Source organism: Oryza sativa, chromosome 7 (assembly GCF_034140825.1).
Source record: "Oryza sativa Japonica Group chromosome 7, ASM3414082v1".
NCBI lineage: Eukaryota > Viridiplantae > Streptophyta > Magnoliopsida > Poales > Poaceae > Oryza > Oryza sativa.
Window position 1 is genome coordinate 25948966 of NC_089041.1, and position 21903 is coordinate 25970868.

General features: G+C 42.8%; 2 protein-coding genes and 1 pseudogene across 2 annotated transcripts; 2 read left to right on the forward strand and 1 right to left on the reverse strand.

Moving 5' to 3' along the window:
• Positions 1-96: 96 nt before the first annotated feature.
• On the forward strand, positions 97-2690 carry LOC4343945 (40S ribosomal protein S6). The gene is made up of 6 exons (NM_001403163.1): positions 97-196; positions 317-381; positions 1340-1397; positions 1480-1588; positions 1669-1941; positions 2145-2690. Exons 1-6 carry the CDS (start codon positions 191-193, stop codon positions 2384-2386), a joined length of 753 nt encoding a protein of 250 aa, NP_001390092.1. The 5' UTR covers positions 97-190; the 3' UTR covers positions 2387-2690.
• A 948-nt stretch (positions 2691-3638) lies between these two features.
• Positions 3639-7244, reverse strand: LOC4343946 (phospho-2-dehydro-3-deoxyheptonate aldolase 2, chloroplastic-like). Its single transcript, NM_001403166.1, has 5 exons — positions 6642-7244; positions 6271-6548; positions 4986-5262; positions 4634-4879; positions 3639-4215 (listed from the first exon to the last, which is right to left on the reverse strand). Exons 1-5 carry the CDS (start codon positions 7173-7175, stop codon positions 3937-3939), a joined length of 1614 nt encoding a protein of 537 aa, NP_001390095.1. The 5' UTR covers positions 7176-7244; the 3' UTR covers positions 3639-3936.
• Positions 7245-18154: 10910 nt separating this feature from the next.
• On the forward strand, positions 18155-21298 carry LOC4343947 (UDP-glycosyltransferase 85A3-like; annotated as a pseudogene).
• Positions 21299-21903: the final 605 nt, after the last annotated feature.

The window sequence follows — 21903 nt, forward strand, 5'->3', positions numbered from 1 at the left end:
GACGGCTCAGATCGAGCCTCGCACCCGCGGCCCAGACCCCAACCCCTTCTCTCCTCTAACCCTATATAAACTCCACCCATCAACTCACGCCGCTCTCTCGCTCAAAAACCCTAGCCCTCGCGCCGCCGCCGCCGCCGCTCCCCCGCGCACTCGCCGCTCGCCGCCCGCGAGCTCGCGCCGCTTCGCAACCATGAAGGTAAGACGCTCCTCGTCGCCGTTGCTGGATCCCCCAGATGAGCTAGGGATTTTATGGTAGGGTTAGATTTTTTTTTCGTGGGTGGCTTCTGATTCGTGTGGTTTCCGCCTTCGTTTTCAGTTCAACATCGCGAACCCGACCACCGGGTGCCAGAAGAAGCTCGAGATCGATGACGACCAGAAGCTGTGAGTATTCTCGCCGCCGCTCCCCCGTTTGTTTCGTTTCCCCAATATTAGAGAGAGTGGTGTTGGTAGTGGCAAGCCGAATCAGCGCGAACCCTTGTGTTGATGTGGTCCGTTGATTTACATAACAAATCGCATTTCTCTTTTTGTGGTTGGACTTGTGTTGATGTACTTAGGTCTAATTTTTCTTAGCCTTGGGGGATTTGGATGCCGTTTAATGTTTGTAGTAGACGGATACCATTTTTTGTGATTGGGCTCTGTGCTTATGTACGTAGGTCTAACATGTCTCCCCTTTGGGGATTTGGACGCCATTTGTGGCTGTTCTACTGCTAATGTTTGTAGTAGACTGGATTCATTGGATTGCGTGCCTCTGCACAGACCAACTGTGGAATGGTGATCGTTCCTGTGTGAATCAGGTGTACATGGCTTAAGATTGTGAGGTTGTTTGACATTTTATCATTATGTGGACCTCTTTGCTTATATTTGTGAGGACATGGAGTTATACTATAATATTTGACTTACAGGTTGCAAGAGTAACTAACGTATATATTGTGCCACTTTTCACTTAGAGCATGGACATGCAAATCTAGATAGCATTTTAAGTTAACATGTTTCGGTATTCTTATTGATTAAATTGTGGTGATTGGATAGTTTCATCAGTACTTGCAATCCTTTGCATGAGTATAGAGAAATACAAAGATCCATTCTTTACAAAGCCGTATGATTTCTAGTTGGACTTGTTTTTGTATCTTACTTCAGTGCATGTTGGGGGCACAATTAAACTGATTTCTGTGATATGTTTTTAGTCAACTTCCGCAACTAAAATGCGGCAGGGAGTTAGTTTTCATGACCTGTAACAATGTGGGTGCCTTTCAATGTCTACCTTGTTAGCTGATGACTGAACATTAGTTTGAGTTTGTTCTGTAAAATTGGATATCTGATGCCTTTGTATGTACTGCAGGCGTGCATTTTTTGACAAGAGGATCTCTCAGGAGGTCAGTGGCGATGCTCTGGGCGAGGTAATATCGTGAGGCCTCTGATGTTTCCTAATTACTGTTACCTAGTCTTAAGATGTTAACATATCTCTCTCCTTTTTCTCAGGAATTCAAGGGCTATGTCTTCAAGATCATGGGGGGTTGTGACAAGCAGGGTTTCCCTATGAAGCAGGGAGTGCTCACTGCTGGACGTGTCCGCCTTCTTCTTCACAGGGGTAAAAAGGCTCTATTTCTATTATTGACTTTCGGATATTCATGCCCTTGCTCTGACCATATTATGTTACTTGTATGGCAGGCACACCTTGCTTCCGTGGGTATGGCAGGCGTGATGGTGAGCGCAGGAGGAAGTCTGTCCGTGGTTGCATCGTCAGCCAGGACCTATCTGTTATTAACTTGGTGATTGTCAAGAAGGGTGAGAATGACCTGCCTGGCCTTACTGACACTGAGAAGCCCAGGATGAGGGGACCCAAGAGGGCCTCCAAGATCAGGAAGCTCTTCAACCTTTCCAAGGATGATGATGTCCGCAAATATGTCAACACCTACCGCAGGACATTCACTACCAAGAATGGTGAGCTTTCCTGCAATGTTTAATAATCTACCTCATTTCTAGTATGTCCTGCTCCTGATCTGCATTGATCTTAGTACTGTTTTAATTTTCTTATGGATAAATTCACCATATTATATTGTCTGCATGTTTGTCAGTTTTCAAGTCAAAATATATCTTCCAGGTAGCTTTCTGCTTACCTACCTAATGGTGTTGTTGTGTTGCAGGCAAGAAGGTGAGCAAGGCTCCTAAGATCCAGCGTCTTGTGACTCCCCTCACCCTCCAGAGGAAGCGTGCCAGAATCGCTGACAAGAAGAAGAGGATCGCCAAGAAGAAGTCGGAGGCTGCTGAGTACCAGAAGCTTCTTGCCCAGAGGCTCAAGGAGCAGAGGGAACGCCGGAGCGAGAGCTTGGCAAAGAGGAGGTCCAAGCTTTCTTCTGCTGCCAAGGCTGCTGCTACCACCGCCTAAGTTGGTTTAGAGCTTGAGATGTTTTAAAATCGTTCATTCCTGAGTTATAATAGCCCAAGAACCTCTTGCACTATGTTCGATCAATCCACCCCAGCTACTTTCAGATTTCTCGAGTAATTGGTGCAATTTTGCATGAACATGCTGCCTTGTTTGGAATTCTTTTTTGAGTACCGGAGAATTACCATGTTAGTGTGTTGGTTTATGTTTTGAAGGTGGCCTTGTTATTCTGTTGCTGTGTTGATGTTTGGACGCAATTGCTGGATTGGTACTTGGTAGCATGCTAGAGGTTTTTTACTCTGCTTCATTTGAGTTGCTGGGTTGCAGTTGCAGGCATCGGTGTAAACTCAACTCGAAGTCGTTTGCTGCTGCCTATAGTCCAGGCGGTGTAAATTCAACCTTATTTTTTTTGTAAAATGAAATTTTAATTTCAGGAGAGCAACAGACAGACCAAACTCTTAACTGTTATGACCTGACAAGTTTAATTTCTACCAAAATTTGTACCGTCGTTGTCGAGGAATTTCTTCTTGCCGTTCGAATTCGATTTCTTCGGTATTGGGTTGGTCCGGTCTCAATCCGTTCCGATTGTGTCAGTCTTGGGCCATAAAGCCCATGTGTTACAAGCCTAACAGCCCAATTCGACTGGCCCACGACTTTTGCAGGCGGGCACCAATTCCGGGTGCACTCCGACGCGGGGCGCGTGATCAAATTTCTTTTCACACTTTATATCCTATCAAAATTTAATAATTTTCAAATTTTGTTATATTTTGGTATTATATAAATTCAGTAGTGCTAAACTAGTTTGGTTCACGCAGAAAAAAAACATTTGAATTCGAAAGGATTTGTTTATTATGGGAAATAATCATATAAGGGAACATATGTTATACATATATAGAAGCTTTTGCGTGTACACGCCAACTAAGAAAATATGGCTGGTTCTAAAACTTCTACACGTTTTAAAATCCAATAGGAATGCAAAGCATATGACATTTCAGCTCTACGTTTATCTCTATCTCGTATTCACAATCATATGTTTCAAAGGTAACCTTATCAAATCCTTTTTGGTGGAAATTTCCGAAATTACAAAATACGAACAAGCCCTTCAGTACTAGCGTTGGCGTACTGCATTTTGCCCATCTCGCTTGGCCAAGAAAGGGGGACAAGGGGGAAACGCATGTCGCAGCCTGGCACGTTCCAAACTTCCAATCGCAGAGAAAAAAAAAAGAGAAGCAGATAGAGAGGCATCGATCGTATCTACGAGTACAAAAGTAACCAAGCAAACCATCTAGCTTTATTTTCTCCTGTCCCCAAGGCCAAACAGCACAGAGCTGAGGCCCCCTTAAAAATTCATCAGAACACATCCATCAAAAAACTTATTACAACACGGCGAGTATATATGCTACCATATCCTCGACAACTGCCTATAGTGCCAAGAACACTCAACAACCACCATACAAACATTTGACAGAACACATGCAGATATCACCGCCGGCGAGTTGAAACTATTCTACCCCCTCCTCCCAGTTTCTTTTCCCTTCCCCCGTTTCAGCAGTTTAGAAAGCCAATGGGGGCAATGGCAGGTTGCTGTTGACCCCGGACCGCATCCTCCTCCGCCTCAGTCTCTCGGCGATGATGAAGGCGAGCTCCAGGGATTGCGACGCGTTCAGCCTTGGGTCACAGTGGGTGTGGTAGCGGTCGCTCAGGTCATCGAAGGTGACGGTCCTTGATCCACCGATGCATTCAGTCACGTTCTGCCCAGTCATTTCCAGGTGGATACCTCCTGGGTGGCTACCTTCTTGATCATGGACATCGAAGAACGCACGTACTTCAGCCTGTGAAACACAGCAATGTTCATGTTTATTTGACCAATAGTCCAAAATGACGCTAGTTTAACAAAGGTTACAGTTCCGTTTCAGCAGTGGTACACTTTTCTTCTCATACCATAGAATTAGAAACGCCTAGGATTTTTGCTGATATAGCATATGCCCAAAAGTGTCACATTCTCACTGACATAAACAGATACTCTAATGCACTAGATGGGAACTTGGGATACAAATGGCCAATGCACTAGACAGGAACTTTATGCATATAGCATACCGAGTTATCACTCAATTTTCAGTACTGTTAAATAACTGTGCAGTCGAAGTTGGGGAATGAGGGTAATTCCTTATGTGAGATTGACCGGATTGTTGCATCATACTAGGAAAGGATACTAGCAAATATGGAATGCTGTAGCAGAAAAATACTCACCAGAATGGAATCGAATGGACGAGTCTTCAGACCACATGGAGCCTTGATGGTGTTTCCATGCATGGGATCAGTAATCCATGTGACAATCTGTCCAGAGTTGCGGACAGCACGGATAAGATGAGGCAATTTCACCCTCATGTTCTCTGCCCCCATTCTTGTAATTATGGTTATCCTTCCAGGCTTGTTTGATGGGTTCAAAATCTCAATGAGCTTCACCAAGTCACGGGGGTTCATTTTGTCACTCACCTACATTACACAGGGTCAATGTCAGTTTGAAATGTCAACATCCACAAGGCACTGCAAACAACATTAGGATTTCACATAACTTTATGAAAATAAACTCAATGCTGACCTTTATGCCAAGAGGGTTGGCAACACCACGGAGAAATTCAACATGAGCTCCATCGAGCTGGCGAGTGCGCTCACCAACCCATAGCATGTGGGCTGAGCAGTCATAGAAGAGGCCACTGGTGGAATCCTCACGTGTAAGAGACTGCTCATATGGTAAGAGGAGGCACTCATGGGATGTCCAGAAGTCAGTTGTTGTCATTATCGGATGGTCGACTGTTAGCCCTGCTGCAGTCATGAAGCCAAGTGCCTCATCCACCCGGTGTGCCAATTCACGGTACCTATACACAAAATAGAGACAATCATTGGATAACCTCTCGATTCAGTCGTTACAAGCATATTTTATTCTGTAACGTAAACAATTGCATATGTAGCGGCAAATCGATAATATACCAACAGCACTTATGCAGTATACCAATGAGCTGCTCTTATTTGCAATTTGCAAATACCACCAACAAAATGGCATTTCAATGTCTTATTATGATGGCAACTTTGTATTTTGTCGGAACACCATCTTTTACAGAAAAAGTCAAAACAACATTCTAACAATAAATTCTTTATAATCTTTATTGGACGCATGTCTGAAGAAAATATAAATACGTTAACACTGCATAAGTCAACATTATAAATCCAAAGAAGGTTACAGATGCTAAATTAGAGCACGACCGACGATAAATTTCATGGACGGGTAGTTTAGTTAATTATGTATTCTGAAATGGGTACGCCTCAGATAATTGCATGCCTTTTTAACCAACAATTCCATGGTATTCCATACCATGAAAATAGCAAAAACGGGCAGCTTCCTAACAATTATTCAGAAAGTTGGATGCAAAGGACAATGATGTCCCGTTAGCAGTTTCCTCGAAAGGAAGGGACAGAAAGTGAAAGCTTCTAACAGGACAACTCACCAACTACTGATTGATGGAATCAGAACTACCACGTGATTTTTATTAAACATTGACGAGCTGCGACCACCTAAAATGTTTCCATTTACTTATTCAAGCTGCAAATTAGAATATCAGACCATTTTCAAGAGCAGATGACTGGGTTCATACTTTCAAGAACATGTTCACCACCCATTACTTACACGGTCACACAGATTCCAAAAGGGGTGAAACCGTGTTATCACCAGCAACCTATAAGCAGCTCTAGCCTTATCATGATAACGAGATATGTGGAAGCAATTCAACACTGATATCTTTTAAATCGAAAGCGACTTTAACAACTTCCGCAACAAAAAGTGCTAAAAAATCGTATGAAAAAAAAGGGGAGAGAAATGAATTTCTCACCTGTCTCCTTGTTCGCTGTGATCCATGAAATCGAGGTTCCACTGCGTGACGCGCTGCATGGCGGCGTACCCTCCCGTGGCGAAGGCGCGGAGCAGGTTGAGCGTTGCCACCGACTGCGCGTACGCGCGGATCATCCGCTGCGGGTCCGGCACGCGGCTCTTCTCGTCGAAGGTGTCGCCATTGATGTTGTCTCCCCTGTAACTCGGCAGCTTAACCCCGTCCCTCTCCTCGAACGAATCAGACCTCGGCTTGGCGAACTGGCCAGCCATCCTCCCGACCTAAACTCGCGCACAAAATTTGGAGCAGATCGGGATCAGATCTCGCGAATCGCGTGAAGGATGAGCTCGTTTTGGGGTTTGGATTTTGGGTACCTTGACGACGGGCATCTGGCCGCCGAACATGAGGACGGCGCCCATCTGGAGCAGGATGCGGAAGGTGTCACGGATGTTGTTGGCGTTGAACTCCTTGAAGCTCTCGGCGCAGTCGCCGCCCTGGAGGACGAAGGCGCGGCCCATGGCGGCGTCGGCGAGGCGCTCCTCGAGGTGGCGCGCCTCCCCGGCGAACACCACGGGCGGGAACGTCTCGATCGTCTTGAGCACGGAGTCGAGCTCCTCCTGGCTCGGGTACTCGGGCAGCTGCAGCGCCTTCTTCGCCTTCCAGCTATCCACCGTCCACTTCCCCAACCCCACCGGCTTCTTCTCCGGCGCCGCCACCGTCGACGGGGACGAGGCCTTCGCCGCGGCCTGCACGGGCCCGTTGCTCTTCGCCGGGTCGGCCGCGTGGACCGCCGAGACGGTTCGCCTCCTCATCGGGAGGAACGTGGCGGCGAGCCGCGGCTGGGGCGCCGACGACGCCGCGGCCGCAGCGCCACCGGAAACAGCGGCGGAGTTGGTGGCGAGCGCCATTGCTGACGTCAGCTTCGAGGTGAGGTAGGTGGGAGGAGGCGTGAGGGCGGCGGTAGGCGGGGCTCCTCTGAAGGTGGAGGTGGGTGGGGTGAGGGGTATTTATAGGCGGGGTCGACGGCGAAGGGGAGGAGGAGGGGTTGGTGGATGGGTTGGATGGTGGTTGGCGGCGACGAGGGTGTGAGAGGAGGGAGGAAGAAGGGGTGGTGGGGAAGGGTAGTTTCGTAGTTTTTCTTCGTATCTATATGACCTGACTTGGAAAAGATACTTTAGGGGTTAGGTGGCGTGTATGACAATGTGGGCCCGTGACGCAGGGTCGGTGGGGTAGGTCTTGACCTTGGCTCGGCTCGGCTCGGCTTGCCGCCTGATCTGCTAAAGCTTGAGCCGCTCCGTTACAAAATATACTCCTCGTCCCAAAATTCTGGTCATCCTGTGAAAGTGCTGCTAAATTAGTTTTGGAGGTACTATAAGTAATTATAATTTAGTACTTGCAGGTACTATAAGTAATTTCACCGGCCTCCTCTCCTCTCCACTGCACCACCAACCTGCAACCTCGTTTGGGGCATAAAGTCCCATAGAGCAAAAACAATTGATAGCAGTATAAGATGACCTTATACCATATGGGTCTACTTTTCTGCTTCAAATGCTAAACGATCACTTTTTGGGACAATCACAAATGAGTAAAACGACATATTTTGTGGGACGGATGGAGTAGTAATCAAGTATTAGATTTGGCATAAATTAGTATCACGAATATGTACAATCAGATTCATACTAATAGGTTTTGTATAATTCGGCGCTAGGTTGTTGTATTTTAGGATGAATGTAATAATGATTTGATGTCAAAAAAACACATTAACAGAGCCTGCTATAATAATCATGTTCCCAGTACAATTTTGGCTTGGCTCGGCTCGGCTCAGTTGGAACAGCTAAAAATATCGTACGGCGTACAGTACAGCGCCACTTGTCAACATCTATCCACAACTGACAGGTGGGCCCCGCCGCTTCCCGTGCCCGGCAGGTTGGCCCCCACCTGCCATCGAGACGACCGGCTCGTGAAAGTCACCTGTCTGGGTGGGGTTAGTTGGTGGCACGAATGGCCCCGGGGGATTCCGGACCCAGGGCCAATTATGTGGCTCTTTGTGTGGCTCCCTGCTCGGCCACATGGTTTCGTTTCGCATTCACTTTCAAATTTTGACACCATACATACATGCGTGAAAAATTAAAACAATTTGGTCCGATTTCGTACGAATATTCTGCAGTATCGTACGTTCGACGACGTCTAGTTCGCATATTTCCGCGTCGTCTTATGACAGGAAGCCATGTTACTTGATGCTCGATTTAAATTAGGTCGAAATCGATTTTACGAACCAGGCAATGCAATGTTTTTGGGGTGATTTGTGTGCGGCACCACACGCACGTGGCACCACGAAGATACCCCCCATGTGACACAATTGGGACCAGATGTTCTTCTCTTTTCTTTCTTTCATTGTGAGGAGGTGAAGATACTTGTCTCCAAATATAAGTAGTTCTGAAATTTCTTTTACAGAGATCAAGAAGAGATGTGAAATTAAATAAAGGATGGTTATGGTCAGTTGACATAGAAAAGTAGTTGAAGAAATTAGGCCCCCTTTGGATTCAAAGGAAATTCGTAAGAATTTTAGAGTATTTCATTCATAAATTTTTTTTCTCTGTAGCCTTTAAATCAAAAGAATGAATCCTATAGAATCCTATAAAGTTCCTATGAAATGCCTCTTTCCATGGAAGTTTTGGAGGAAATTTAACATAAGGTAGAACCTCATGGAAAAAATATCATTTAAATCTTTATCTCTACTCGAATTCTTGTGATTTTTCTACGGTCCAATCAAACGGTCGTTTATGTGTTTTACAATTCTTTATTTTACACTTTTGTTTCCGTTAGAATCCTGTCTTTTTTTTTCTATTCCTTCTGGGGTTTTTTTCACATTCCTGCGAGTAGAGAAGCGAGGCTAACTGAGTTGCATGCATGAACTAGTTCAACATAAAGCTTATTTAGTTCTTACTAATCAGTTCAAGACAAGAGGTTAATTTGATCACATTTTTCAATCAATTCAATAGAAAGCTTGTTAAGTTAATATATTTACTAGTTGTGGTTTGTGGCCAAAGTTATCCATTCACTATTCTTTTTTTCTCTCCTGGGTCATCATAATTCATATGCTAGTGACGCTCCTACCATTTAGCGAACTGTTATAAAACACAGGAATATAATTCTGCCTACTAATTAAGGTTCAAACAATATCATAAAAATAGCGTATGTCAATGTGAAAATGTGTGTTATCCGTATAACATCAGGCATAACACGTGGTAATATCATTTGTCTAAAAAAGGGAGCAATTTAATTAATTAGTGTGTTACGTACTCCCTCCATAAATAAAAAGCGAATCTAGAACCGGATGTGACATATGTATGCCCAGATTCGTAATACTAGGATATATTATATTTGGTAGTAGGTTGATTTTCTATGGGACGGAGGTAGTATATGTATATTTCGTGGGGAGTGCGGAGAAGTTGCATGCTGCCAAGCACAAAGGTGGCTACCAAAGAGACAAACAAAATGACACATCCGTTTTCCTCACCTAATACCACATCATCATCATCACCCACTTGACACGATAAGCTTAAAAATTAGCCATTTGCCTTCTCCTACTCCTTAGCTTAGCTTCCTCCCCAAATAACAGTTGATCACACGTGCACCAATATAATTGAAAAATTAGTATGCGACCGATCGACTTAGTGTAATGTGTACATAGTTACACACGACCAGGTAATAATGCGGCGCACGAAAAACAAACTCGATACAGTATCGAAACAAAACAAGAAAACCAAAATGACGCCACTACATCGAGCCGATTCAAATTCAACCCCAGCACCAATCCCTCGTGCCAAAAAAAAAAAAGAAAAAAACGACGCGTGCGTTCGCGCGAATGCTCACGAAACAGACGGTTTTGGCTCGCCGCGCGCCAGCAAATCTCTGAAACTGCCACTCCTATGGAAAACGGTATTACTCATTAACAGGTAACTAGTTAAGTATTAGTTAAAAAATTAAAAAGTAAATTAATATGATTTTTAAAATTAACTTTTCTATCAATTTTTTTAAAAAATATACACCATTTAACTATTTAGAAGGAATGATCGTGGAAAATAAGAAAGTAAAAGTTGAGAAAGTGAGAGAAAGAGTGTATTTTAAAATTACACAAATCCTACGAGGGCACGACGAGTACTACTCCAGGACGGAAATGTATAAAAACGTCGGTCTCCGCACGGCGAGGGCTCAAGGCGCCGGCGGTAAACTGCGGCCGATTCACGGCGACGAGGCTGCCTGGAAAGAGTGGGTCAGGTCATGTTTTGCATTTTGCTACGTGACGTTATGACGGAGGCTTTGGGTCAATGGGCCGGCATGTTTGAAGAGCAGTAGTAGCTGGTAGGCGACTTGACCAGGAGGGGACAACCGGGGAGATATGCACTTGAATATGCCGTATTGTGGGGGATCTAATAATCCTCACCTACCAACCCCACCAGTAGCTACTATTCCTATATTGTTTGACCCAATTATTTACTATTGGATGAGCAACATCATAAAAAAAAAAGTAGCTAGATCACTACCATTCTGAATTATAGTTATTCTATGCTCACTCGTAGTTATATTTTTATGCTAACTACTCTATTTTTGCTCCTTTATAAAAGAGAGTAGTGGTTTCGCTGTCAATTCCTATTATTTTTAAAGAAAAAAGTGACACGTGGAGCTAGAGGGCTCATATGTCAACTACTCATATCAATTCTCTATTTTCCGTGGGAAGGAAAAAAGATTAATGTGAGGTTAAAAAGGTTCACATGTGATTAACAAATATGTACAACAATTGAGAGATGTCACTAAAATTAAAATCCCGTTGCAACACACTGACAATATGCTAGTATTAATTATAACTTAAACATGCATCGAGTATTTTGTTGTTTTTTTTAACTCAATTTCGTTTTTAAGTGTTTTTGAATGAATTTCAAAATCCCGCGACAAGCTGTGGGATATCCACTAGTATAACAAATTATCAATGACCCATTGGTCAGGTAAAGAAGGCGACGGCTGATTTGATCCCATCAATTACTGTAGCAATTGTGTAACCACATGACATGTCCCACATGCATAGCAAGTGCATTGCATCAGTGGTGATCTGACAATTTACAGAGGAAATAATTAAGCTAACAAAGCCATAAAGGACACCATAACGTCGCTTTGATCCCTTCTGCGGATTGATTGCACGCAGCATGAGCCGCTAGCTCTGTATCAGTGTAGTACTGTAGCTATCAGACAAGGCAACAAACAATTGCTCTAACGTTTGCAAGTTCAGACTTCAAGAGGGTAGCCAGTTAGCCACTAGCCAAGCTTATCTAATCTACACCCTTGGGCCTTGGCAAACAGGCTCTAGTCCGGCCCATTATTCGGATATCGACGGCCCAATTATAAAGCCCACGAATGGTGCGGCCCAATAGCGGCGCCTCCAAGCAAACAGAATTGGAGGTCTTTTGCTCGGCAAAACGCAAAGGAAATCATATGATATGATATGATATCCATCCATCCTTCTCAAGCCGCAGCTTTGCTCGTTATTTGATTGGGCCACATGATGTAATTAAATTTTAAGATAAGCATGTAAAATACCAACGTTAAAAAAAAGGCTGTCTATATATCATGTGACAAAATCCCACCTCTTATCATTCGAACTTTGGACCATTGATTTAATAGCTAAATGGTGAATAGGTGCGTGCCCGCCTCATCGTGCGATCACTATTCCGTGCTATACAGGTCATATAACATACATTTCCGTATGTATATGTATATGTAAAATAAATTTATATATCAAAAGTGTATACATATATGTGTAAATTTATACATACATAAAAGTCTGTATAAATCTATATACAAAGTTTATACACAAATATGTATATAAACTTTATATATACTTAGTATACTTATGTTTAAACTTTGTATCGTATAATTCAAAGTATATACATACGTATATAGAGAAAATACTAGAGGGGAACCCCTGCGTGGGGACTCTCCACGCTCGCGCTCGGCTGGGCGTGTATTACGTGCCCCGGACCATTGATATCTTGTAACAAACTGATATCGTAGATCAAATTCTTATTCATGGATCGAATTCTTATTCTTATTATAAAAGTACATATTCTCCGTCCATACGATGCTCAACTTTTTTTTAGGGACCATATGATGCTTAACTTGACGTAGAACTTTACTTTATTATGCATCAGGTCCCTCCAAAACCTTCCATGGAGGCTAATTTTCACATTTGCCAATTATCAGTGAAACTAGGAAAAATTATAAAAACCACCTCAAATGTCACTTTATGTTGCAAATATCCCTCCACCCTAAATCACCTTTGTTTAAAATTTCCCCCAATTGCCGTTGCTCATTCATTTTTTTGTGGTCGCAAACCCCACATTTACTCATATGAATACTAGTAGGCAAGGAGTCATGGTCTCCACTCATATCGGCCACGCCCTATATGATATAACCGTGGGTTCGTGGCATTCGCTGGAATGGCGCACAAACGTTATTGGACGGTGGTGTTCACAAGTCTTCACTCTTGGACATCTTGATCACTAGAAGATGAGTTGTTGCGCTTGTCTCCTGGCAGAGGTGGAGCTAGGATTTTAAGTTGTTGGGGTCATGGCATTCAATTGTACTAGTGTCATGTTTGAGAGGACTTTAACTCTAAGTATTTTTAGCTCAAAATTCTTTTGTAGCTAGAGATGTGAGTAAGTTGGGATTGTTTCATTTTACTAAAAAACTGTTTAAACTCTATATTCTACAAGAAGTTAGAGATTTTAAAAAGGTCCAAAAAAATTAAAAGTTATAACAGTATAAATCGAGCCTAAAAACAATGTATTTTTGGGGACATAAAAGCAAGTTATGAAAGTTGTTTAATGCTCCCTCCATCTTAAATGCAATTACCTATGCCCTTCTCCTTCTTTTTTTTAAGATATTGGTTGAGTCCCTTAAAAAAAGATTAAGAGATTGGTTGAGACTGAGAGGTATGTGAAGAGGTAGTTGTATTTTAAGACAAATTTGAATTCTAGATATATCTATATTTTGTGATGGAGTAAATGGCTTAAAAAAACACAGCTAACATCTAGTATACTATTAGTTGATTAACATAACTATTGGCCTAGTGCAGTGATACACACACCAAATAGCTGAAATAGATCATTAACATACCAAATAAGTTAAATTGTGGTATTAGTGGTGTTGTGGTGGGTTGACAGTCGCATAACAAAGCTAATACAGTGTGCTTCCATAGAAACAAGCTACTATAATGTTAATGTTTTAGCTTTTATCAACTCCACTATTAATTGATTAGCAGAACTATTGGCCTAATGCAGTCATACACGCACCACATAGCTGAAATAGATCATTAACATACCAAATAAGTTAAATTGTGGTATTAGTGGTGCTGTGGTGGGCTGACAGTCGCATAACAAAGCTAATAAAGTGTGCTTCCATAGAAACAAGCTACTATAGTGTCTTACCAAGGTAAATTCAGAGTGATATCTGAGTGGTAAATTCAGAGTGATATCTTATACGGGAGAATTTAAAATTCAGAGTGATATCTGAGGTGGTTTATACAATTTTCCTATAAAAATAACTACTCTTTCCAATGGAATATGAAGTAGCTACAGATTAATGTCAACGATGAGTTGGCAAAGAAGTCACAACAATCCATGCTCAATCTCAGGTATCCAACACAGGATTATCTAATTCCGAACCATGGATGGAGTCAACCTTGACGCCCACATGTGTTCTCGTTTAACAGCCACCTGAGCAGCATACGCAATGCATTGTGTATAGTAGGTCTGCATTTGCAGATAGTGAGTTCAGTAATTTCCATACTCGGTTATTGGTCTTCTAGGTTTATACAGAACAACGGGCTCAACAAAGACTTGCATATCGGCAGGAAAGAAAGCTTTAGAAGTGACTATTGACTGTTTTTTATATAGAAAAGTTTTTCCCATAAAGAATATATATTGTTGTCCATATGAAATGCCTACAATTAATCCTTTTATCTAAGTCAATCAAAATTAAGATCAATGCATTACTTTAACATCAAAATAATTGGGTTCAAGATCTAAATTTGGTACGGACGTTTGCATTTACTGCTAATTATTCTTTTAGCTATAGACGATGCTACATCGATAATGATACGTCTTTGGTAATTTTGGTCCAATCTTTCGAATGTGCTTATAGATGTAGGGTGGGTGTTCATGAGGGTGAGTGTGCTTAAAAGAAAATGAAGAATTATATTTATACCATTCCAATTTTGTCTCCAATTTTCTTTTATGTTGAGGTGGGATCCAACAAATAAATTATTCTGGGACGAAGGTAGTAACTTGTATAACCTTTTGACCAATAATTTTTCTAAGGCAATTATAACATGTTTTTTTTCTAAATACTTATTACGTTTTGATTTGTACGACACGTGGCAACATGCGGGGCACTTTTTTTTTTAATCCAGCTCCTCTGACTTTGGATAGAAAAAGCAGAGAAGAACAGCAAAATTGTCTGATGCTACAGTAAAAACAATATTTTGCAGTAATCTATTATCTATCTATCTTCTATTATCTATCTATCTATCTATCTATCTATTATCTATCTATCTATCTATCTATCTATCTATCTATCTATTATCTATTATATACTAAAAGTCCATTAATCTTCCTATAAACACTCCTAAGCCGCCATGTGGCGCTCCTACAAGCACTCTTAGGTTGCCACGTGGCATGCTATAATCTCACCGTTGATTTTCATTTAAATTGGTGGACCCATTATTTTAAACCGTTAGATTAGATCTATTAAAAAAAGGTTAATACTTCATGTGTATACATAATCCGTTTACACTTACCTAAAAAAAAGTCAGCATACCAGGAAAACGTACTATGGGCCGAAAAAAATATACCTTTACGTACTATATTCATTTGAAAAACAAAACAAAGGACGTACGTACCGTTTAGCGATGGAAAAAATACCTTTACCTACCGTTCATTTGAAAAAAAAGATGTACGTTAAAAAAGCTATAAAACCCTAAAGAAAATTATATGTAAATATCAGAACCATCATCGAAAAACAGACTATCTTTTTAAATAGGATTTTCTATATAAAAAATAAAATTTATTACTTCACAAATATGGTTACGTGATGCTTCTACAAGCACTCTTAGACCATCATGTGACACTGTGTAATCTCGCCATCGATTTTCATTTAAATTGATGGACCTGTTATGAATAATATGTGACGAAAATAAACTAGACGCTAAAATATATATATCTGAGACATGAACACTTAGCTAAGTAGTGTATTAATGATATATTAGGCTTATTTTATCCGCATTTATGCAATTTCATCTATTAATAGGTAGTCAGCTTTTAAAATATATAGTGATAATGAGTTGTTACGTTAATAGAAGAATTTATATGTAATCGGGACAAAGTGTTTTTTTTTTAATCTGAGAGAAATTATTATCATTGAAGTATACTAAAGTCTATGATCTATCTCACGACGTAGAAATGTGAGATATGGCTTCTTTTAGCACTATTTCATAGAACAATAAATAAGATGCCCGCGCAACCGCGCGGGCTTCCTTAAAAGATTGTCACGGTCGTATGTATATTTAGCGATACATTTCTTAATAATCAACCTCACTCATTTCAAAAGAGAATATTTTCTCTATGCCATAAAAACTTAAGCAGTACTGATTAACAATACAAACAAATTGTCTCTACTCAAAACGTAAAAAAAATATTTTTATGGAAAGAATTATTTTCTTCACATCTATCTTCTCTTTCTTTCATGAAGGGCATCGAGCAGTTAGCCAGTTAACACAACTATAGGAGGGACATACATATGATTGAGTTGAGACAGACCCAATGGAGTCCACCATTGACAATAGTACTCAACTTCCTACATACTAATGCAATAAGCTTTGAGGATACCGATAGTGAAATAGGACTTAGAATTATGCTCCACACTAGCTTTGATTGGCACAAGTACGTCGCTACGAAACCCATGTTTGAAGGCAATAGAGAAATAAATTCTCGGTAGCTCTACCCATTAGAGGGTATATTCATGTCTAATTTTTAACAGTATTATCCCTTTAACCAATAGAAGCAGTATTTTTAGAATATTTATTTATAGATTTAGAAATAAGAGTTAACGTAAACATTTAGGTATGTAGTGGAGATTGATGTTTTATGTATTAATGATGTAATACGCTTACTTTGGTGATACAAATGTAGTTCTGTTTATTAAAAAGGCATCAAGCAAAAATGATAATTAGTAATAGTGACAATAGGCGAGTTTACGTGTAATCTAGACAAAAGTGATTTTTGTTTGAATATAAGAAACATTGTTATCATTTATTAAAGTCTACGGTCAATTTCACGACAAAGTTTTTTTTTATTATAAGGTGAAATCTACAATTTATTATATTTATTATATGCATACAGTGAGATATGACTTAATTCTATTTAACATTATTTCTATACATAATAAATAAGGTGCCCGCGTATCTGCGCGGGCTTCCTTTCTAGTTCACTATAGAAACAGCAGAAAACAGTGAAAACCACTATTCACAACTACTGTTCACCAAACTACTGTGGTGATCGATCTCGTCCGTTCGCTGTGAATAGGCTAAAAATACTCTGAAAGTCACCGCACTGTAGCTCTCTGGCTTTACACACATGTAAAGTCAGAGGATCCAAATCCCAGGGGTGGGGGTTTGGGTTGCTAGTACTACAGTCCTGCTATACAGGGGCGTAGACAGGGGGTGGTCCTGGTGGGCTCGGGACTACCCTGATTTTGGCCCAGGATATCCCCACCCCCAAAAGCCCACAAACCTTGGTTCTTATTCAAGCCCAGAAAAACAAGCTCACAAACCTTGGTTCCCATTCAAGCCCAGAAAAACAAGCCCACAAGAGAGAAGGAAAAAAGCGCTAGGTTTGGCCTTCTGGGAGTCAAGGCATCTGACGACCACGACGCCGTCTCTACTCGTCCTCGTCGCCTCTGCTACGCGCTTGCGCCGCCGCTTCCTCGCCACCGCCGCTGCCGCCGCCACTTCCCTAGCTCGATCTACGGAGGCCGAATGGCGAAGCGCTAGAGGCACCAGTCCCCACGCCGCGCTGCCTGGGTGCAGGCTGCTTACGCCGCTCGCCGGGGCTCCTCACATGGCGCCGCCACCGGCCGCCGGTGCCAGGAGCTGGGAGCCCAGGACCCTGGCGGCCTAGCCCTAATTGATCCTTGCCTCGATGTTTTCCCTCCGTCTACCCCTTGGAATCCCGTGCTTAGGTGAGTAAATCATTGTATTGTGATTTGTGAATCAGTGAATATGTGAATGTGATTTTTGATTTGTGAATCATCGGATGTGAATGTGTTGCTATTTGGTACTATTGTAGTATGTAGGATTTGTAAACATGTGGTTGATATGGAATTGCTCTTTTGTATGTTAGCCTTAATCTAGTGATGACCAAGAGGAGAAACAATATATGATTTATTGAATCATTGATTTGTCACATATATCAAGTGAGATATCTTTTATGAATTAAGTTAGTAAAGAAGACATAATACTAAAAACTTTGATGGCTAAGATATTGGCATTGTGATTTTCTATTTGTGCCCAAGATCTTTTATATTTGCAATATTTATGTTGTAATATTTGCACGTGTGAGCTTGCTTGTTAAGTTAGTCAAATATTGACAATATAAGACAATATTGTTACATTTCTATTACTTTTTCATTAAATTTGTACTCGTATATAGGATTTACGACGTTTGAAAATTTAGCTATGTGATGTGTATTTGTGAGTAGGACTACACAGCGAAAAATTCCTGGCTACGCCACTGCTGCTCTATATATCAAGCCGAAGCCGAAGCCGCCTTGACCTGCAAAGGCAGAGCAGAGCAGCGCAGGCGAGCAGGTTGCGGAGAAGTGGAAGCCATCAGCTGCCTAGTGCTAAAGCCATGGCGTCGCCGGCGGCGAGCAAGCCGCACGTGGTGCTGATCCCCTACCCGGCGCAGGGCCACGTCACCTTCGTCCACACCGAGTTCAACCGCGCCCGCCTCCTCCGCTCCCGCGGCGCCGCCGCCGTCGCCGGCGCCGACGGCCTCCCGCCGCCGGGCCAGCCGGCGGAGCTCGACGCGACGCAGGACATCTGGGCGATCTGCGAGGCCACGCGGCGGACGGGGCCCGGCCACGTCAGGGCGCTGGTCGAGAGGCTCGGACGGGAAGCCGCCGCCGGCGGCGTCCCGCCGGTGAGCTTCGTGGTGGCCGACGGCGCCATGGGGTTCGCGGTGCACGTGACCAAGGAGATGGGCATCCCGACCTACCTCTTCTTCACGCACAGCGCCTGCGGCCTCTTGGCCTACCTCAACTTCGATCAGCTCGTCAAGCGTGGCTACGTGCCACTCAAATGTAGTAGTAACAGCTAACTGATTAAACACGATCATTACTGGTTCTAACCTCTCGCCATTCACAGGACACTTGTGCTACATCCTTAGTTAATTTGCACTAATTTGGGATCATAATTATATATATGAAAAAATGGATAGCTAGAAATTAGGATTAATGATCAGAAGATCAGTAGTTCAGTACGTTACAAACTCTACTTTTTTACATGCTCCAAGAAGAAAATTCAGAATCAAGTTAGCCGTCAAGATTTTATCTATCCAAAAATTGTTTGGGATCATCGATCACCCATAGATAGCCAACGGTACGAGTGACCCTATGCCATCTAGTGACCAATCAAAATTTTCATGGATTTGTTTTTGAGTCCACCACATTGAGCATAGCTTTGAGATATACTCCCTCCATACTCGTAAAAGAAGTCGTTTAGGACAATGTTTAAGTCAAACTTTAGAAATATAAATCATAAATATCTCTCTAGTTATTAAGTTTGAAAATTTAAAACTTATATGAATAGATTTGTCTTAAAAAATACTTTTATAAAAGTATATATATATATATATATATATATATATATATCACTTTTCAATAAAATTTTTTATAGAAACAAGAAGTCAAAGTTGTGTTTTAGAAACCGTGTCGCTGTCTTAAACAACTTTCTTTACGAGTACGAAGGGAGTACTTACAAAAACCAAAACCTGTTGACCAGATCAGGCCCCGGATTGACAATTTGACATTATTGTCCAAGCATTTCGGTACATGTTATCAGCGCACGCTACGGATGGAGAGAAAAGCACTCCACGTAGTTTAAAATATCATTTTAGTCCAGCTATGTTGTCATTAGTGACATCAAAGTCTAACCAGCAGTTTTCCTTTCCTTTTTTTTCTACTGCCAGTACACTTCATTTTTAGATATGTGATGTTATCGACTTTTAATATGATGTTCGACCATTCATATGTAAAAGCTACTATAGCAGAAATTATAAAAATATAAGTTATGCATAAAGTAACTTTAACGATAAAATAGACAAAAAAAGTATACTTAATAGTCATATATTTAGGTCCCCCATCATTTATTAGGAAATAAAAATGAATTTGTAAGTAAAACTTTTATAAATGTGTTCTTGGTGACTTAAAAGCCAATATTAAAAAGAAACTATATTGAAAATATTTTAAAATCAATCTCAAAATTAAGATTGAAAATTCAAAATTTGTCTTTTTCTTTAGCTGATTAGACCATCCGATGGGAGCCTTAAAATTAGAGGTAGTATTAATTATACAAAATTATCGGGGAAAAAACACTTAATAACTATCAGGTAACACACTACAAAATAAATGAACTTTATACACATGATCATACAGAAAAGCACTGTAATTATCAGGTTAAGTTACACACCGAAATATGAACCACCTTTAATTGTGTACTGTGCTATACAGATGAGAGTTGTTTGACCAACGGGTACCTGGACACCCGCCTGGACTGGGTCGCCGGAATGATCGCCGGCGTCCGCCTCCGCGACCTGCCGACGTTCATCCGCACCACCGACCCCGACGACGTGATGCTCAACATCACCATGAAGCAGTGCGAGCTCGACGCGCCCGCCGCCGACGGCATCCTGCTCAACACCTTCGACGGCCTGGAGCGCGCCGCGCTCGACGCCATCCGCGCCCGCCTCCCCAACACCATCGCCGTGGGCCCATCGGCCCGGAGGTCTCGCCGCCGTCGTACCTCCCTTCCCTCGCCTCCAGCCTGTAGAGGGAGGACGGCCGGTGCGCGGCGTGGCTGGACGCCCACGCCGACGCCGCCGTGGTGTACGCCAACTTCGGGAGCATCACGGTGATGGGGAGGGCGCAGGTCGGGGAGTTCGCGCGCGGGCTCGCCGCCGCCGGCGCCCCGTTCCTGTGGGTGATCCGGCCGGACATGGTGCGCGACGCCGGCGACGGCGACGGCGAGCCGCTGTTGCCGGAGGGGTTCGAGGAGGAGGTGGTGGCGAGCGGGAGCGGGCGGGGGCTGATGGTGGGGTGGTGTGACCAGGAGGCGGTGCTGGGCCACCGCGCGACGGGGGCGTTCCTGAGCCACTGCGGGTGGAACTCGACGGTGGAGAGCCTCGCCGCCGGCGTGCCGATGCTGTGCTGGCCGTTCTTCTCGGAGCAGGTGACCAACTGCCGGTACGCGTGCGAGGAGTGGGGGGTCGGGGTGGAGATGGCGCGGGACGCCGGGCGGCGCGAGGTGGAGGCCGCGGTGAGGGAGGTGATGGGGGGAGGGGAGAAGGCGGCGGCGATGAGGAGGAAGGCGGCGGCGGCGGTGGCGCCCGGCGGGTCGTCGCGGCGGAACCTCGAGAGCCTCTTCGCGGAGATCGCGGGCGGCGTCCAACCGGTAATAAATCCAGTTTGAGGAAGCGCAACGCAATGTGTTTTGTGTTGGTTTGTGTGTGACGTGTGTCGTGCGCTTGTGGTGTGTTTTGTGGCTTTTTGCGTGTGTCGCGACGGATGAATCTTTCTCTGCCGTACTCCCCTTTTACTTGGATCACTGACGTATGGGTTTGATGATCTGTTTCCGTGTGGCAATAGATCGGGTTGTGCCAGTTTATCCGGGGAAACTGTGATATTGTAGGGGTTAAAAATGGTAACGGTAATTTCTGCCAACCGGCGTTTGTTTTTAACTTTCTACCGACTAAGCCATATGAAAATGGTAATTGACCGAAAAAATGGTAAAGGTAACAAATATGGAAATAGAAAACGAAAATGGTTTTACCGTTTTCGTATTCTTGTGAAAATTATGTTTCTTATAATATGGTAATTGTTTAGAGAGGACAAATCTATCCTGGAGATAGACAAAGTCACTACAGTCGCCTCGCTGTCGACGGGTACGTTGCCTACCACCGAAAGCACAGAGCCGTTAAATCTTGGAAAATTCCGTACAGGCGCTTCGCTGTCGACGGGTACGTTGCCTACCACTGAAAGCACAAAACCGTTAAATTCTGAAAAATTCGCTCTCATGGGGAGTCAAACCCAGGAACTAAGGTACTGCTGAGACTCTTGTAACCACTAGACTACAAACCCTTTTGCAATCAAATCCCTAACTTAAGTGCATGGCTAAAATGGAGTTAATATATAATTTACATACTACAGCTTAAATTTATTTGTACATATAATATACTTATGTAAAGCTAAATATATGTTTTTATAGTTTAATGTTTCCGTCCGTATTATTCCGTTTCCGGTGTTCCG

Coding starts and splice junctions, on each gene's coding strand:
- LOC4343946 (NM_001403166.1), bottom strand. CDS start 7,175: ATGGCGCTCGCCACCAACTCCGCCGCTGTTTCCGGTGGCGCTGCGGCC. Junction 6,549..6,641: donor GCCAGATGCCCGTCGTCAAG/GTACCCAAAATC, acceptor GCGCGAGTTTAG/GTCGGGAGGATGGCTGGCCA. Junction 5,263..6,270: donor CACAGCGAACAAGGAGACAG/GTGAGAAATTCA, acceptor TTTTGTGTATAG/GTACCGTGAATTGGCACACC.
- LOC4343945 (NM_001403163.1), top strand. Junction 382..1,339: donor ATCGATGACGACCAGAAGCT/GTGAGTATTCTC, acceptor TATGTACTGCAG/GCGTGCATTTTTTGACAAGA. Junction 1,589..1,668: donor CCGCCTTCTTCTTCACAGGG/GTAAAAAGGCTC, acceptor CTTGTATGGCAG/GCACACCTTGCTTCCGTGGG.